The sequence below is a fragment of the Drosophila erecta genome, unplaced genomic scaffold, assembly GCF_003286155.1.
Source record: "Drosophila erecta strain 14021-0224.00,06,07 unplaced genomic scaffold, DereRS2 tig00000092-arrow-pilon, whole genome shotgun sequence".
Taxonomy (NCBI): domain Eukaryota; kingdom Metazoa; phylum Arthropoda; class Insecta; order Diptera; family Drosophilidae; genus Drosophila; species Drosophila erecta.
Genome location: NW_020825207.1, coordinates 13,257,073 through 13,276,958, shown reverse-complemented (window position 1 = coordinate 13,276,958; position 19,886 = coordinate 13,257,073). Strand labels below are relative to the sequence as shown.

Sequence of the window (19,886 nt, the reverse complement as noted above, 5' to 3'; positions counted from 1 at the left end):
TGTTAAAGAGGATTATTATTCTTCTCAATTATCCAGGGCTTAGTTATCAAAAGGCTTAAATGCGATTTTAATAACTTTGAATAGGTCTCAGAATACATGGAGCTTCAGTGGAGGTTATTTAAATATCTGCTCAGGGAGGCAATGTTGAAGTTTTCCCATGGTAGCAATTAAAACCAAATAAATCGGGGCGAAAGAATTGACCTGGCGCACAAACAGGTTAGCCTTTCAATTAATTCAAGGAGCTTCTAGGAGGAAGACATGCGGTCATCGTTTCGGATCTGGCTCTTCCTGTTGACCACATGTCATCCAAGTCATGGCTGGAGCATGCAGTACATGCTCAATGTGCTGTCTCCATTCGCTCAAATGAATGTGTTCCAGGAGCTCGTGTGGTTCGTAAGTCCGCATCAGCGGTTGGACCAAGTAGATGAGTTCATCATGCGCATAGACGAGGCTTTCGGAAAGTCCGCAACCCAGACGGTTGTGAATACCAATACCGAGATGCGAATGAGCCACTCGTCGGCGCGAAGGAACCACATCAGCCTTGTGTTTACCACTGGGGCGGAAGATCCCATAATGAAGGTGTTCAGTACGGTTCTACTTGGACGTCACTTCTACTTCTCGATGGTAATATATGTGGACAAGGTGGGTGACATGCAGCCGATCCACGAGCTTCTGGCCTTTGCCTACAACCAGCAGTTCATCAACTCTTTGGTGTACTTCCAATCGGAGGAGGGCATCAACCAGCTTTTTGGGGTCTCCAAGTTTCCCGTCATGACCTTCGAGAATCGCACCGACATTTTGAGGTACTTCGGAGTAATGTGGAAGCGGGTGCAGGATGCTCGCTCGGATGTAGAAGGTTTTCGATTTGCCACACCACTGCGCCAGGACCTGCCACACCTGTTCCAATCGCAAGGACACTATGAGGGTAGTACGTACCGGATAATAGAGACCTTTGTGAGATTCATCAACGGCAGTATCACGGAGCTTGTAATGCCGCCAGATGGCCTCGGTGGGCAGGTGATTAATATGAAGGATGCCCTGCAGTTGATCCGCGAGCGCAAGGTGGAGTTCTGTGCCCATGCCTACGCCTTGTTCATGCCCGATGAGGAGCTGGACAAGACATACCCATTACTGGTGGTTCAGTGGTGCCTAATGGTTCCGCTCTACAACAGCGTCTCCACCTACTTTTACCCACTTCAGCCCTTTGCCTGGGATGTGTGGCTCTTTGCACTGGGAGCTCTGCTGGCCCTGGTTCTCCTGGAGCTGATGTGGCTCAGGATGTTCGGTGGCTGGTCGGGTTACCACGGCGCTGTGCTGAACTCCTTTTGTTATATCATCAATGTGCCCATCGAGGGCCAGTTACAACAGCCCTGCCTGCTTCGATTTCTCCTTCTGGCCACGGTGTTCTTTCACGGATTCTTCCTTTCCGCCTACTACACATCCAACTTGGGAAGCATCCTCACGGTGAATCTCTTCCACGCCCAGATCAACACCATGAATGACATAGTGAGTGCCCAGTTGCCCGTCATGATTATCGACTACGAAATGGATTTTTTGCTGCACCTGAACAAGGAGTTGCCCCCGGAGTTCTTAGAGCTGCTACGCCCCGTGGATTCGGCGATTTTCTCGCAGCACCAGACGAGTTTCAACAGCTCATTTGCCTATTTCGTCACCGACGATCACTGGCAGTTCCTCGACGAGCAGCAGAAGCATCTGAAGCAGCGGCTCTTCAAGCTGAGCGGCATTTGCTTTGGCTCCTATCACCTGGCCTTCCCCCTCCAGATGGACTCGTCCTTGTGGCGCGACCTCGAGTACTTCACATTCCGCATCCACTCCTCGGGTCTCCTCAACTTCTATGCTCGCAGCAGCTTTGGATCTGCCCTCCATGCTGGCTTGGTCCAGCGAATGCCGGAGAACCAGGAGTATACATCTGCGGGACTGCAGCATCTGGCCATTGCCTTCATCCTTCTGCTTGTGATGAGCTTTTTGGCCGGCATCGTGTTCGTCCTGGAAAAGCTTTCTAGTTAAAGAATTTACCCAGAATTCACTCTTTCATTAGTGAATGCCGGTTTATTACTAATTGAACTTCTTTATTGTGAAATACAGTGCACTTTTCCTTTAAGTCTAATTATAAATTTAAATTCTAGGACTGTTTTCAAAGGGAGAAGAAATCTACAAAATGCTACGAGACTTTTCGGATACCACTGGCATGTTTCCAGAGATTTCCTGCTCCTTGCATCACAGCTTCATGAATCGCCTGAGAAACGACCTGGGCTTGCGGGTTATCCCTATAACAGGACGACGTCTGAAGGTCACATGTTCGTGCCACTTCATCTCGGCGGCAAAAGCCAGGCCGGCTAGGATCAGACCCAAGGTCCAGGTGCGCAGAACGCTGGAGAAGAAATCTAGGCTGAGGGCCATCGGCTCCTCGTCGAATAGGTGCACGTGGATGCGGTGGAGATGCACTGCCTCCCAGAAGGCCTCACGCTCCCAGTGGCTCATGAGGCCCGCATGCTGGGCAATCATTATGTATTCGGTCATCACGGAGCGCATGTGGGAGTCTTTGTGCAGGGGGAACACGTGGTAGAATGGTCCCTCGCAGATGTCCGTTAGCCGGAAGATGGGCCTCCGCAGATGGAGTTGCTGCTGGTTCAGGAACCGCCAGCGATCGCTGCTCACCGTGTAGCCAAAGGAGGTGTTAAATGGGTCACGATGCAGGTCCAGCATGTGCTTGTCCACCAAATCCACCTGCTGCATGTAGTTTTCTGGATATTGCAGCGGAGACCTGGCCATCCTCTCATACTCATTACCCAGCATTTTGAGCCTCAGATTGGCTGCCACCACATCCGCCACAGAGTTTATTTGCCGCACTGGTGGGGCTGCGGTGAAGTAGCTGGTCATGCGGGAAATGTACAAGTTCGAAGTAACTATTCCCCAGATAGCCAGCAGAATGTAAAGGTAGCGCATACGCAGTGTTGGCGTGCGGATGATGAAGGTGGGCACGCTGTAGGTCAAGGTGCAGATGGACTGCAGGAATGCGGCGCTGAGGTCACGGGGTCGCAGCGGTGAACACAAGTAGATAGCCGCAGTTATGTAGAGTGTGAATAGGCAGATCAGTATCCACACATTTTCCTGGAGAGCCTCGTGCATGTACTGATCTGCAGGAGATTGATTTCGATAGGGCACCATGATGCAGCAGTCGTTAATGCCAATGGGATAGCTGTAGCTGACCACGTGCTTGGTGGTGATTTCGGTGAAGGAGTGGATCAGGGTCTCGTACACTCCGTGGGACACCAAGTCCAACAGGTTCGTCATGTTCAAATAGTCATCGGTCACAGTTGCGCTGGTATCCACTAGAGTGGCATTGACGAATTCCAGGAATCCCAGAAACAAATTCCCACTGGTGCCGTGGATGAAATTTCTCTCGTACCTGTTGGAGGGCCGGTCCGACTTAAAGACCCGTGGCATATCGTACAGGATGGGGGTCCTTACCAAATAGCCCTTCATGTTCTTGGCATATTTCTGGAAGAACTCCTCGGCTCTCCATGCGCCCGTCCTGTTGACAATCGATGGCGTGGGATAGGGATCCAGTATGAATACATTATCCTTAATGGTGACCAGCAACGTGTTGATGAACTGCTGCCTCCACACCCAATCGTAGACATCCTTAATCTCGGCGGTGAAGTGGGCTAATGACTCCGGATTCGTTTCGAAGTTGCGGCTTTCTAGGCTGGGGAAAAGCACGAATATCGTCTTGAGCCAGCGAATTCCCTGTTGATAGTGGGCAGCCACCTCCATGATGGGATCGTCCTTACCCGTAGTGAAGACCATCACCAGCGATGGAGTGCTGATGAACTGCATCATGGGTATGCCCAAATGGTGCTCCCTCGTTATTATCAAATTGGGCGCCATGGGAAAGTAGGTCCAGAAGTTGTGAAAGAACTCCTGCGAGGCCTTGTTATTAAGGTCGAGACTTTCAGATACATAAAAGACGAAGTTCTTAAAGTGGTACAGCTGCGTTATTCGGTAGAACATTTCCAAAACGAACATGTTGTTCAGCAAGGCGATGTTATCGGATCCACTGGCTGGGAAAATGCTCGATTCTCTGAGAATAAGTTCCGCTGCACGACTATCCATATTTGTTGGCCGAGTGCCAGTGGGTTACTGTCAAGTTGAAGGACGCTGAGCCTGCCCTTTGCATGTGGGACGTGGCAGGTATTTATCACCAGCTTACTGCAGTTACCATATAGCCGGCTGGGTCCAAGGCAGCGGCAGTAATGGCCATTTGTATTGGGCCAGGAGCGGTTTATGGGTGCTCACTTGCAACTATTTGAATATGATCGTTTATTGAACTAATTAAACTGGTTTTGCTATTGGCGTAAAGGGAAAAATAGCTCATTCTTGTGGGTAATTCACACTTCATTACCATTTCCTTTCCTAGCATAGGTAAGCTTTGGCGCTCCTGGTGTGAAATCCGCTCGACAAGCTTATTAACTCATGAGGCCTTATTGCAATTTTATCTTAAGTGCAAATCGGGCATATTTAACATTTCGCGGTTTATGCCACAAGGGCCATATAATTGACAAATAGGTTCGGGTCATGCGATGGCGAAACCTGCGGCTGCGTCCCATCGTTTTGTTCCAACCAAGTGCATGGACTCCAGTGGAGCCAAATTAGGTTCGACAAGGTGGGAAATGGTTCAGTTTAAGCCTTAATTTGATCCATGAATTTTCAATAGCTTTTATGGTGCGCTAAAAGCACTTACGCAGAACAGAAGTTGAAAGTTGGACACTTCAATTAATTGGGAGTTTAATAAATGTATCAGCATAAATTGCATAAATTGTGTGAATGATTGGAAATCTTCTTCAATGACGTGTAAAATGGCATGGAATTTCAGAACGCAGCCATTCCACATCAGCAGCCGTTGAACAATGTCGAAACTTGGGGCATGTTGCACTGCTCATTAAAATTTCATTGCTGCAAAACTCCATAATTGACGCAAAGGCCACGAGCTCGGTGGCAGCCACGAAGGCTTATCAGGCTGTTTCTTGGCAGTCTGGCATTCTGGCATTCTGGCACTCTGGCATTTGAGGCCAAATAGCTGCCTGGTAATGCAATTAGCCACGCGTTTCCACACACACTTGCTGCGAAAGCACGAAAGCACGAAAGCAAGCCAAAAGCAAAAGCAAAAGCACAAAGCCATCCGCACTGTTTGCGGCTTAAAATATTTATGATTGATGCAGCCGATGGTTTTTCCCCTTAGCTGGCTCTAATGTCCCATTGACAGCATGGATTGTGTTGCTTTGTTTGCCCGATGATTTGTCAGAAGCGTTGTAATTTAACGCTTTCCTAACTTGTGTTTAAGTCCCTTGCCAAGGACTTCAAGGATGCACAGTGCGTGGGAAAGTAACCAACTGGGCGATACCTGAAGCCAAGCTTCCTTTGTAAGTGCTTTGAGTTCCTGGCCAAAACTGCCTCTTCGCTTTAGCTGCGTTTTTGCCAAGTTTTCGCTGTTTATTTTTGACGCCGAAAGCAATGAAATACATTAAGCCCTATTCTGGGCCTATACAATGGGTGAAACGTGTTTCTGTTTCACCTTGGTTTTTAAATGATAAATTATTCTATGCAATATAAGTTGCAAAGTTATGTTTGAAAGCATGGACGTAAAAAAGTTCGAAGGTTTTTAAACTCTTGTATCTGCAATAAACTAAAATGCTTAGATTTTTGTAGATGATTGTTTCCTATAAATAAATCATTTATTCAAAATTGCTATCTAAATTATCAATAAACTTCTCGTTATTGACAATAATTTGCCACGTGAATAAGCCCCAAATGGAACGCAATTGACTTTAGCGAAATTGTCATAATTAAATACACTTTGCAAGTGGCATTTGTAAGTGCCAGCCAACCCACTCGACACAATCTGATATTAAGTTATAAATTCGCCATCCAGTGATGCCCTGCGGCCAGTGCTATTTTTTTGTGTGTTTGCCAGTATCTCATTTCAGCTTTTTTAGTTACACTTTATTTCTCAAACAGTGGATGCGAGTGTTGTATGCTGTGTGGTTGAGTTCGGGATGGGTGGGAGTGGGTGTATTGTGTTTAAAAGTGGGCATGGGGACGTGTTTTTGCCATTTCTAAGCGGAAGCGAAATGTGCGAGAGTAGTTGAAAGCCCTCGAGTTGTTTCGTTGCCGTTGCTCATGTCAAGTGCCAGCTGCTGCCACCCCCCGAAACTTCAACCCCAACCCCAAGCGCCCACCTTCAACCTTCAGCCTCTGGCAGCGGACCACGCCCATTCCGACAGCTGTGCCTGCACTTTCGACATTTAGCGCCGCCCACATGGTTGGTTACCTCCCGAGCGTCCAGGCTGCCCACATCCATCCGCCACCCACCACCCAGCTGAAAACCCCAGTGAGCAGGTGCATCTGACTGGCACCACAGCATGTGTACCTAGTGCTGGCGCCAGCAACCAACTGTTAAGCGAAATTACCGCAATCTCCGCACGTCGAACACTTTTTAATGCTGAAAAATGTATTTTCTAATTTTCCCTCCTTGCCCTTGTTGTCCGTTCGTGTTTTTCCTCCGGACGGACAGTCCATCGGTTGGTTGGTCAAGTTTATTTGGCTTTGCCAGTTTTTGGCAAGGGAAAATGGCAGGTGCAAGGAACGAGGCTCAAACTGGCCGGCCAATGTTAATGAAAAGTAATTATTTTTGCGCCAAAACTTTAAACTGATATTGCTAGGAGCGTGGACTTTGTTGAGTGTGGACTGAGTTGGCGTCTTGAAATTGTATTCGTGGCGAAATTTTAATATAACTTGCCAAGTGTACGGTAAGCTAAGAGCTTTCAAAGTAGACAATTTCCGCAATCTTTGCTGCACGGAAAAGTGGGGGGAAAATGGAAAATGGGGTAAAGATGATTTGCAGACATTGTTAAAATTTGTGAACCGTGGAAAAAATGGATAAAGACTTTGAGCCAAAAATTGTGTGCTATCTTATACAAGACGTAATTCAACAACAGATGGTTACATACCAAATAAGATAACTTTATATTATTATAAAGCATAGCTAATGGTATATAAGCTCTCCTTTATAAGTAACCACTCCTTAAGGATGTCTTGAGTATATATCAATACAGTTTTTGCTCTTGTTGCAAGCCTTTTGCGTTGCATCTTGCCTTTTACTCTCTTTGGAATTTTAATTAAGATGGAACAAGTCTATTAACAAAATTAAAAGTAAAAACGTTTAAAGAATTGCAACACTCCGGCGAAGTTTACCCACTTAGCCAACTGCCTGGCATTTTGGCAGCTGCCAGAGATTTCCTTCTATCTGTATAATTTAGCCATTTTATGCAGAGGCGGCAAAGTAGAAAAAATAGAAGCGAACGCGAAAAACAAGAAAAAATCACTTTGTTTTCATGCCATTTCTCCCAGCTTCTGGCCTTTTGCCTCATTATCTCACTTGGCCGAGAATCGTTGGCCAAATGAGTCGAGCGGAGCGAACTTCCCGGCTGCGCCGCGCATTCAAGTGCAACTTTCGGTGTGCAATAATAATGTTTTGCAATTAAACTAATGAAGACATTTGCCTCCGCGGCCACCAACATTCTAGTCAAGTCAATTACAACTTGCTCTGCTGGCGGAAAGGCAATCTCCTTCCTATTGACCACCCAACCAGCCAACGCGTTGCAATCTGGCCATGTTAAGTGCCACGATTTGACAGTGAACAATATTAATTGTCTGCTTTTTATTTGGGTTTCGTTTGGCTTCGACCTGTCCCTTCACATGACAGTTCAGATGGCACAACAATATTAATATTTGAAGTGAAAAGGGAGGGCTGAAGTTCTACAATATGTTTCAAGCCAGTAGTCTGTTTTATTCCCAGCTTACTAACAAAAAGCTGCAGAAGTGGCTGTGTTAGGATGATAAGCATCGTGGAAACCAATTAAAATTGGTCCATGTTTCATCTGTTTCCTGCGCTTGAGTACTCACGACATTGCCACATATTCAGCGCGAATATTTGGTGACAGCCAACCTTTACTCCTTTTAACCAGTACTCTATGCACTCCCCTCGCTAGAACGTGTATCTGCGGCATGGATAACCGCTGCCGTAACAACGCAGTTGGATGGCGGGCGGGATAAAACCGTAGCGACCCCAGCACCATGAGGATATGAGGATGTCACCAGCGAAAACCCAGCTCAGCGGAGCCCCATAACCATTTTGCAGAGCAAAGGAAAGTTTTTACCGCTGCAGTTGCTGGTTGCAGTTGCAATCAGCCGGATTTTGAACTTCAGATAATGCAATGCAGGGAGCAATCTCCTGGGGCGGCAGTCAGCGGGAGAGGTTATGGAATTGGCTTAAAAACTGGGTAATCCATAGTGTAAGGAAACAAAGTGGTATTTTTAATTTAATATTTTATTTTTATTTACTTTTGTCGCGTTTGAATTTGGTTTTTCGGTTGCTGTTACAATATTTGTCTGCATAGATTTTCATAATATTTCATTTCTCTGTTAGTTATTATTGTTTGGGGTAACGGCAGTACCTTGTTCAGATTCCTTGAATCCCCAATTAGCCTATATGCATTTGGAATTACATTTAGAAATGTATTTAAACGGGTCTGCTTGACTTGCATGACTTGTCTTTAAAGTTTTCTCTTTGGTTTACGGATGGGGCTTTCCATTGTTTTAATGCTTAGTTTATTAAAAGTTAAATAAAAGGTCTCCTTTAAGCGAATGTTGTATAACTAAATAATTTCTTTACAATTAAAATCATGCGCCAACAGTTCAAAAATGAGTTAGCCTTTTAGTATTTTGGTTACCATAACTTTCTTGTATTATTCGTTAAGCATTTTATGTTAATTACAATCTTTAGCTAATTTGACACATAAAGCGGAAAACTTAACAACATTTTGTTGGTTGAATTGCAATTTCTCGTGTTAGTTTGCAACGTTCTTCAATAGACACTTACATCTAGCTTTAATAGTTATTATTTATTTTTAACATTTACTCCATCCTTACTGTTTCTGTTATCCTGTTACGTTTACTTTTACCGTTACCGTTACCGTTATCGTTACCGTTACCGTTACTGTTACTGTTAGTTACCATTTAAATTTTGCTACTAATAAAATATACTTTATACGCTATTCAATTTACTCGATTTATGCTTGTATACACTCTAATTGTAAGTACGATTCTGATGAGCGATCCCGCAAGTCGTCCGAAAGTTTGCCACAAAGATAGATTATGGTTTGTCTTTCGCCCAATGCTCCCTTTAAAATATTCTCGTGTAGTTAGGATTTGCCTTCTATCTGTACTTCCAGTTTTAGTTTTTGGTTTTCGGTTGTTCGGTTTAGTTTTTAGTTGTTTTTAACATGGTGGTATTCTGCAGTCAGCGTTTAGAAGAGCTTCTCTTATAGTGATGGCATCGTTGGTGAGACACACGATATATCTAAATATCTATACTTCTGCCTGGAAAGGGGACTTGTATAGTTTGGTAGAGTAGCTGGTGGGTAGTTTTGGTAACTCAAAGTGGTGCCGGCAGGAATGTGTTCAAAAGCTTGCTGAGAAAAGTCAAATCAACGGTTTGGGGCAGAGTTTTCCGGTGAAAACGATTGTGCTTCGAACCCCTGTAAGTGTATCTGCAACGGCTGCTATTAGGGTTCACTTTAGTTTTGGCTTTATACTCGACCAGGTTGCACCACAATTTACAATTCGCCTACTATTTATTAATTGTTGCACTTGCCATCGTAGCTATGCATTGTTCTTTGGTTTACGTAGTACCTCGTACGTAGTAGCAACATTGAAAAAGTTGTCCAAAAGGATTAGCGTATCGGTATTATGTTGTATATATCTACACGTATGTATATAGTTCAATAGTTATTCATGCGCTGGTATATAAATATGTATAATATCTGTGTATATGCTGTATATAACTATCTTGAATAATACATTCAAATGTGGCATGTACGCCCGATCTTGTATACCCTATCGTAGATTCGTAATACGTTACATACAGTCACATACATATACTTGTAGTTCGATTTTGGTTTAGTTGTCGTAATTATGTATAGTTCTTGTCGGTATGTATATGCACTATGTATAGATATAGACACAATTTGTTCACAATTCTCACTAAGTTTATTTAGAAATAGAGGCGGTGGCTTTTTTTTGGACTCCATTTATACATTTAGTCAGTTAAACGAATAGTAAATAAACACTTCAATATCAATTTCAATTTCAATATCAATTTCAATTTCAATTGCAATTTAAAATGCAGAAACAGCAAGATAGAGTAAGGCTCTGGCGGCATGAGTCGAGTCAAAATCGTTGACAGCGGCAGCCCACATAAGTATGCTACGTAAAGTTACCTACGAGTATTCTACACATTTCATGGCTACAAATACAAATACGCTAACGAAATTCCAAAACCATCAACAAAAGCCTTGGAATTTAACACAGTACATATGTATACAATTCATTGCATTTCATCTCCTTTTGTTGAATTTGATTTTTTTCCGTTTGCTTTCGTTTCCCCCACTGTTTGTTAGTATAGCAAAATCACATTTGAATCTCTTTTTGTTTTGTGAGAAAAAATCTAAATCACGTTTTTCAAATTGCTTCGTTCAACTTTTATACAATGCTGCGCTTTTCTGGCGTAATCAAGTTCAGATATGTGTGTATGCCAGACAGGCTGTTTTTGGTGGATATTTGGGATGTGGCGATTAGCCCATTAAAGTGCATTTATTACATATGTATGTCCTCGTATGCCCTGCATAATTTGCTGACTTTGCAAAATAATTGGCTTTTGGCGGGCCAAAGTGACTCGAATTGCACGTGGATTATGTTTTAGCCTAGCTTAGGTGTTAATAATACATTAATGTGGAGTAATTATGCCTAATTGCCATGTATATTACACAACTACATTTAAGTTTTACTTTGAAATTGACATTAGGATCATTCTTCTTGGCTCGCATAACAAGATGCATTTGGCCGAGCTTCGACTCGCTTAATTAATGTATTTAAATTAGGCCATTCCACATACACTGGAATTGTAAATAAAAGTTCGTGTGGTGCAGTTACATCTACTCGTAATTCTATCTATAATTAGGTATAAGCAGCTGTAGATCTGCGGTAGTTATTGTGCACATTTCTAAATAATTGAAAGACAATTGACACTAAGCTACTTTTCCTCCAGCTCTCAAACACTGTGTTTCCAATCACTGAATTGGTGTTATTTATTGTTATCGTTAACGTTTATGTTTACTTGAAATTTGGTTGTTTGCATTATTGTGTTTTGCTTATGGCTAATATACATTTAGTTACTTGTACACATATGAAAATAGAGAACAATAAATCGGTAAATCACTTTGCGAAGCAAATTGAGCAACTTATTGAGAATGATATTGTGACTTTCCATTTGACTTATGGACCCATTCGTTATTCATTTTATATGAGTATTCCTATAAGTAATGTAAATTGTATATCTTAAATTTTTACAATTCGTGTGCATTTACCGCTGTTATCTTACTGCAACGTATTTATAAAAATACAAAATAAACTTTACAAAGCAAGCGAATTTGTGCATATGTACACATTCTATGTGGTAAATGCATGCGCTTAGTTTTTTTTTTCAACTTTACAAACGAGATTCAACAGTTTTAATTTACAATTATGTGCTTCGGTATTTACAAGATTTCGATTTCGCGTAATTTGGACAACATAGATTCAAGTGTCCGCTGGTTTTCAGTTAGCTTTCCCAATCTTAGCAAGAACATATATCAAGGCTATATGTTAAATCTGGATTTGTGTCATGTAGTTGCGAAATAAAATCGAAACTCAAGGTAATCAAGAATTATAGCAACTAAAGTTTGGTCCCTTTTCGATTACTTTTAAAAACGTAAGACTCAGTGAAGAGTGAATTTGAATGCTGAAATTGTTTGGTGGTAAGTAAGCTCTTTCATTCCCGTTCAATCTTGAAAAAAATGTCTTTAATGAAAAGAAGCGATGGCAAATGGATTGATGGAGCCGCCGTGAACGCAATTTGGAAACCGGTGAATATTCGAATTCAAAGTGTAGGCCACAAGCAAATTGATTTAACTGAGCCAGCTACCACGAACTGTCAACTTTGTACGCAATTTCAAGAGCAATTTATTTATTTTAACTATTTTATTTTGCTCTTTGCTTGGTAGACAAACAATTTGGCGTTTGTCATGGCTGCTGAGTTCCAGCAACTGCCATCAATCAATGGCCACAGCACAGCGGACATGCGACATGCAATTTAACGCCAACTGCAAGGCAACAAAAAAGTGGCACAAAAACATGGCTGAAATAATATTAATCCCGGTAGATAAATAAGGAAACAGCTGCATTTGTACTCGGTCCATTGTTGCGGTCTCAACTCGTCCACTCAAAGGCAGCACATATAGGGCATAGATAAATACACGCTCCTGCTATTAGGAGGCTGCAAAAGCAGGCCGAGCAAAAGGACAATTGGGCCAAGTCCTGGCTTACATCCTTATCCTCAGTCAAAGCCAAAGCCAAAGGCATTGGCCAGGGAAAAAGGCAATGCATTTTAAATGGAATATTTGTGTAAGTCGTTTGGTTTTCCCAGCCCGACTTTCCTCTTACCGGCTGGGAAATGAAATAATAGACAAAGGATTAGAGCGGACCCATGCAGATCTGCTGCTTTACATAATGCTCGGCTTAAGTCAATAATTTATTGAGTCGCAAACACAAACACAAACAGAATCGAAGAGACACGAGGCTCAGGCATTCAGTTTGAGTTTGAAGGGGGTCAATTGGGGCCAGGATATGTGGCTCCATCCAAGTCGTTTGATAAATGATTCTCCTGCCCCGCCGATTGACCCTTTCTGGCTAACAATTTGCTCATCTTGCAGCAGGGGTGGCATTTTAAAAGTTTGCCTTGTATTAAACTGGCAACCAGCCGGCGGTCAGTTCTTTTAATTAAACATTGTTAAATGCAATTTCACAAAATCGGTCATGCGGAAAATGATTGGAAAAGCGGCCCCCAGGCGAAGAGTTAACCAGTTTTAAAACTGAAGACAAGCCATGTTTTTAAACGTCTTGAAAGCGCCAGAAACTGGGTTAAAAATGGTTTCAAGTGAGAGTCGCCTTTGAAGTGAATTTAAAGGAGGGTAAAAGCTATTTCAATGGTTAAATATTTCTTGGAATCTCATTGTTTATTTTGTTTATGCGAGGCATTGAATTAATTAACCATGGGCTGCAGTTAATTACGTTATTTCGCAGATTATTCTATTTTACAGTTCAGTGGGTGGTAATTGTTTTTCCGCGATTTTCCTGCCACATTTGAAATCAGACCAGACCACAAAGAGTTCCACTGGAGTGTGTCAAATGAGATTTAGCTTGAAAAACTGAAAACAAATATTCGGAACTGATAAATTATACAGAAATATTAAAGAACACAAGCCATTAATCGAAGCAAATCATAATAAATTAGTCCACGCTTTTGTTTTACAAATATTCACTCATTATTTTCAACTATATTCGTGTTAAAACAAATTAATTGATACTCATTTAGCTCAACCTTCAATGTGTGTGAATTGCTTAGTGAGTTCAACTAGTTAGACACTAAGATTACTTACCACATGCAGCAAGCAACTTAAAAGTGGCTAACTAAGTGTGTATCCAACAAATAGCAAAACTATCTTATGGAACGAAATTAATTTAAATGGAAGACCTTAAATGCTTCGCGATTCAATGTCGAATCTTAATTGTTATTGTTGTAGCTGTTGTTGTACTTGTAATGGAGGTGGTTATTGTTATTTTTAGTAGTTGTTGTTGTTTGTTCTTGTTGATTGGATTGGTTTTTTTGGTTTGTTGGTTTTTGTTGGGCTTGGTGACTGAGGTGCTTGTTGTTGTTGTTGTAGTTTCCACTAACTGTACTAGCTGTACTTGTTGTAATGTTGTTGTTGCTAACTGCAAATATGACAAAAGTATAGGTGAGTAAGGTGAGTTGAAATCGATGCACAGAAAAAAATAAGATGATTAGATCAATTGAACAGTTTCATGGCACGAAAATCACCAAGGGCGGAAAATCATTTCCCAAAGTGTCTAAAAGTATGCATTAAAAATTCGCTTGCATACTTTCAGGAAGTGATATTAAACCCTTGTGATTTTTGTTTCGCTCTAGTGAATGTATATTCGAAAAGCAACTGAAATTATGTCATCAATTATTGATCCTAGCTACATCTTATTTCTTTCCGTGTAGAAGTTGTACTACTGCGGGACTAATTGTTCTTAAATAAAACAAAGTTTTCATTCGAGTTTCTTTTGTGTATAAGTTTAAGTTTTTCATTTATTTGTTTTTCGTTTTCGTTTTTGGGTTTCTGGTTTAAGATCAAAGAATTTGTATTTTATGTACTGTTTGTTTTTGTTGTGGATTTGTTGAAGTGGCTGTTAATGTTTAAAAATTTTTGGTATTCGTTATTTTCCGCTGTGTTTGCTTGCCGCAACGTTTGGCTTAAAAATAAATAAGTTTCAATGATGGTTTTACAATTTTTCTTTGTTCTTAAGTTTTTGCATTTGCACTACAGCGATTTCATAATTTGCTTATTCTCGGTTTTCTGATGCTAACAACATTTAATAAATAGTAGTTTTGAATAGTTTCTAATAATTTGTTCATTGTGTCCATTACTTGTGTTTGTGTGTGTGTGTGTGTGAATTGTTTCGACTGTTTTTTCCTGTTTACGCAAATTTGCTGTGCAGTACATGATATCTTTACGTTTTTTTGCGGTTTGTTAATGCGTTTGCCTCGCCTGATAAGATTGATGTGTGTATATATAGATATAAACGTATATATGTATATATATGTCTGGTTATGGCTGATTATGTCTGTGTGCCTGTGTGTAAATGCGACGCAGAATTATTTTAAAAATTAGTTCGTACATAGTCAAAAATCGGTTATCAAAAGGACTTTGCTGTGATTATGTTGCATTCCATAGGCTTATACATATGTAAGTATTATGTATGCGTTTATGTACGAGTGTTAATGTATGTCATACGTGTACTTAGTATATAATTATGTATGTGTATTATGTATGCGTGTTTTGTATGCAAGAGTGGTGTGTCTTCGGTTTTCACATTACTAGCTTATTACACCTATTAGCATATTACGAATGGCTAACGACTCTTCAACTAAACACTTAGAAAGTTCGATTTAAATTTGTCCCTATTTGGTATTCGATTTTCGATATCCCTACCGTCCTGCCATCCTGCCATCCACATCCACATAAGTATGCTACACCACGCAGCGTTCAATACAGTCGCGTCCTTGGTGAGTAAAATAAATGTTAACCCGCTGCCCGAACGCAATGAGAAATTCGAAGCTAAAGGCGGAAACGGCGAAATTGGCTTGTCCATGCGTTAACTGTTAAATTTAGTTAATGAGATTGTATTTATTCGGTGGATTAGTTTAACAAGTGTATGTGTGTGGTGTCAAATTCAGAACCCATTTCCGCCACACAGCAAACCCTAAATTAAAGACTGAACTAACTAAACTAAACTAAACCGATCAACGAAAATTCAACTAAATTGCATATTAACATAGCTATTATTATTAGATGAGGGTGTGGGTGGCCCGTGTCTGTGTGTGTTTTAATCAAACACAAGTCAAATCAAATTGCACAATTGCCCTGCGGTTTGGATTTAAGTGAGTGTGTGCGTTTCCTGTACTGTCTCTGTCCTCGAGTGTGTGTGTGCGTGTGTGTGTGTGTGTGTGTGTGTTTGTGTATGTGATGGCGTACAACCGGTTGGTTATTGTTATAAATGGAATCGTCATGGCTGCCACAACGGAGTGCTGATAAACTGCTGGTCCTGCGGAGCATATCCTGCATTCAAAAGGCCTAAGCACCAGCACACATACACCAACTAATTGCAGCCTGAAAGTATGCAATTACTGAGGACAGGGCAACTCGCTCGCATCTGGGAGCTTTAAATTGCTAATAAATTACTAAGGTCCCAGCCGGGCGGCGCTGCTCCCAGGAATAGGTTCTTGATCGGACCTCTGGGTATGTGTGTGTGTGTATGGGTTTACTTATGCTGCATGTCGGGTAACTAAATAATGTCTGCTAAATACCAGGCCTAACACACTAATACTCGTCTCGTTCGTGGGGGAAATGATTTCGAATCGAATTTCGTTTCTTGCAATTTCGTTTACGTTGCATTGTGGCTTACGTGTTCTTATGGTTTTTTTTATTTTACATACTTGCACACTAAGACATTAAGGTATGTGTGTGTGTGTGTCTGTGTGTGTGTTTAATAAGGAATCGTCAATATATATTTATATAGGTTTCTAATACATAATAGACATCTATTGGAAATTCAAACGTGCTAGCATTTGCTTATGTTAAAATTACTCATATTATTTGATTTGTATTAGTTTTTTTCAAAATTATCACCAGTAATTACGCATACGACTACACTATGCAGTTGTCCGTTTGCCCCTCAAAACTTTCCTTCGTCCTTTGTCTGTCTATGTCTGTGTCTCCTGGTTGTTTGTCTGTGTCTGTGTCTGTTGTGTAGTGGGTGTAATTTGTGGTGTAATTATGTAAGTATTCGCTTCTCATACATGTAATTGCATTACTAATAACGCCAAAGTAACTTCTTTGTTAATATTTGCGCATCTTGCTTAAGACTTGCAGGGTTTAAGATTTGCTTGCTTTTAAAATTGACTCGCGCTACCTCCTCTCTTATTAAAAACTATATTCGAATGTATATATGTGGATGTAGTGTCGTATTACTATGTATGTTATGATCTCTGATATATATATATATATATATATATATTTATATATAAATATTTATGTATATAAGTATTTGTATGTGTGTATGTAAGTATAAACTATAAGCCTATAAGAATATAGTTTTAGTTATTCATCTTTTATTCATTTGTTTTCATAGGTTTCTTTATCCTTTAGTTATTTCTTCCTTTGTTCTCATTATGCACATGCATTCTAGATTATTATGAATTCGTTTCGGTGTACAAAGTTCTTGTTTTGTTTAGTGTTTCTCATTTGCCTCTCGGGGTATCCAACTAAAAAACAGAAAACAATAGTAGCAAACCAAAGCTCTCACAGGATCGTAGATGTTAAGCAATCTGAATGCGGCTCGTAACTGGTAAGCATGTTCAAGCGGCACGGAAGTAAAATAGGTCGAAAAGCGCAAACCGAAGACGGAAACTCGCTGGTGTCGCTAAAAATCCTTGCTTCAAAAAGTTTGCAATATAAGGCTAAAGCTCAGTGAAAGACACTTTAGAAACTGGAGAGCATGGCTCCGCTGTTTCTCCCACTTTAAAGTAGTAATGTACCCAGTTTTCAACTCGTGTGTGGTGTCAGTGTTGCTGTTTCATAATTGGACGGTTTCACAAATTTTAATAATTTCATTTTGTTTTGATTTGATTCTTGGTGGTTGTCAATTCAGTATTGAATAAACTGGTCCATTTGTGTAGTTGGTGTCATTAGGCGAATTGACTAACGAACTAAACTCAATTCATTGAAAATACATTCAAAATATATGGAGCTGCCATTGGGAAAATGGCACTCCGAACGAACCAATGTTTGTTTGGGTGGACAAGTTCAAGAAAAATTGTGAGTTGTTACTTTAAAAACAGCACCTACCTTTTACCCCATGAGCATTATTCTTTTTTGGAGTTGAAAACTACGAGGCAATTGCAAACGTAATTTAAATGAACTCATAATAAATAAATCGCTACACAAAATGACATGCAATTAGCCAAAGCCAGCGGTTTGGGAAGGCCTTCATAACAAGTTCTTCTCATTGACAACCTTTAAATGATCTTGTTTCAATTCAACAAAATTTTGTAACGAAATTTGACTAATTTTCTTTTATTTAATTTCGAATGCTTTTAAATTATAGTTAAATAATTGCTACTAGGAGATTAGTTTCTTGCTAAATTTAGTTTTGGGAACGTAAGCGCAAAAACATAAAAAATTGTCCTAGTTTTCAAATTTTTGAAAATTGTGTTTTCAAATAATACTTTAAAGTAATTACTTATTATAAATTATACCTTATTTATCTATTTTTCGATTTTTCATCTTTGTTTGCTCTATATGCTTACATACAATTCTTATTGGCGTTTTCGTAGAGGGTTGTAAGGATTATGTCTGTTCGCAGTTTTGCTGCTTATTGAAAAGTGCTCCGGGTTTTAATATTTCATTTTTTACATTTACATTAGTAATGCCTAAATTGTATAATTTCAAAACTTAGGGCCTTAAATTTGAATGCTTCAAAATTTTGATATGTTCAAAATTCAGGATAACACTAGAGATTATTTGGCATATAATTTAGTTTAGGTTTATTTTCCATAGTCGCTGTTCTCAATACCCAAAAACAAGAAGAGAAAAGGATGTGCGTTGAAGGATGCTATTTAACTATACTTTGCTTTAAATGCTTTGCGAGTTTTCTATAGTTTAAAAGCAAATTATTTGTCATGTTTCAATTCCTATTAGAACATACAAAAAGCTGATGGTGATAAAATAAAAATACAACTGCCAGATTCTTTTACATATATATATTTATATCAAAATATGAGCGCGCATGTTACAAACTCTGGGCTTAAAAAATACGCTTTAAAAAATAACAACAAAATTTAAATATTAAATAAAACAAATCATATAAATACACGCATAAATATATTTATGATTTTATATATTTAACTGACATTGCCGTGCCTCCTTTTAGGCAAGTACCAAACGATTACACCAGCTAAATATATAAATATATTTATTTGTTTTGTATTTTTACTCACAAAATTAAATATAAGAAAAATAAACACAAAATAAATTGTGTTAAATGTCAAATAAAACTATTAACAATATAAAATTCAGATTACAATTTGTTTATTCGTAAATTAAATAGCTACCAAGTTTTTAATTATGTTATATTATATATTATTGTATTATAGTAATTTGTTTATTGATCTGATTATGATCTAATTAGGAGCTTTAAGATCGTTGTTGCTTTACGTTCTTAAAAATGAATATTTATCATTTATCATTTGTAACGAGATTATTTGCTTCTTTATATTTAACTCTCGTTGACATTAAATCATGTTAATTTTACAAATTAAGTACAATAATACTTAATTTTTAGAAAAATATTTTACAATTAAGGATTACAAAACAATTTACATAATAACTAAGACACTTGAAATAATTACACAAACTAGTGAGCGAAATGAGAAAACTGCAATAAATTAAATAGAACAAGCGAAGTCTCGTTTAAAGCCCAAATTGCACATAGTATTACCGATAGTTAAATGAATGAAATGATCTACGTGAATGCCCAACAATCTCGTCGAGCTGTGAACTACGCAAAGTGTAAAGAAAATTCGTTTAGCGGCCCTAGCATTATGTATTGTGTATTCGTTGATTTGCATTAAAAACAAATGTAGTATAGAACAACGCCCTCTGGCGGGCAGTTTCGAGCTCGGATCTCTTTGGGTCTCGAGCTGCCGACAGATGGAGCTTAAAAATAAAACGATACAATTCAAGTGAACTCATAGATTATGGTGTTACATTATTATCTTGCATCTTGCTTCTTGCATCTTTCGTCTCGATTTAAGTTTATATTATAGGTAATCTAACATACGCCTTTGATATGGTGTTGTTGCTGTTGCTTTATTGCTGATATCTTAATTCTTTTGTTTTCGTCTACTTTTATTCGCATTTGCAATACGCCCTCACCCATCTTTAGTAGTAGCTTTGCTTTGCTAACTTCACTTGGAGTTTTGAAATGTTTGGCTCTGTCTTCCAATTTTAAAACGCCTCAAAAATATGTTGTTTGTTGTATGTTTTCTGTCTGCATGTCTGAACGATGCTGTTTTTTAACTAAGC

At 39.7% G+C, this 19,886-nt stretch overlaps 2 protein-coding genes across 2 annotated transcripts; one reads left to right on the top strand and one right to left on the bottom strand.

Moving 5' to 3' along the window:
- The first annotated feature begins 324 nt into the window (after positions 1 to 324).
- LOC6547412 lies at positions 325 to 2,028 on the top strand. The gene has a single exon (XM_001974792.1). It carries the CDS (start codon positions 325 to 327, stop codon positions 2,026 to 2,028), a length of 1,704 nt encoding a protein of 567 aa, XP_001974828.1.
- A 210-nt stretch (positions 2,029 to 2,238) lies between these two features.
- Positions 2,239 to 4,137, bottom strand: LOC6547413. Its single transcript, XM_001974793.1, has one exon. The coding sequence runs from the start codon at positions 4,135 to 4,137 to the stop codon at positions 2,239 to 2,241; it is 1,899 nt and encodes a 632-aa protein (XP_001974829.1).
- Between the last annotated feature and the right edge of the window lie 15,749 nt (positions 4,138 to 19,886).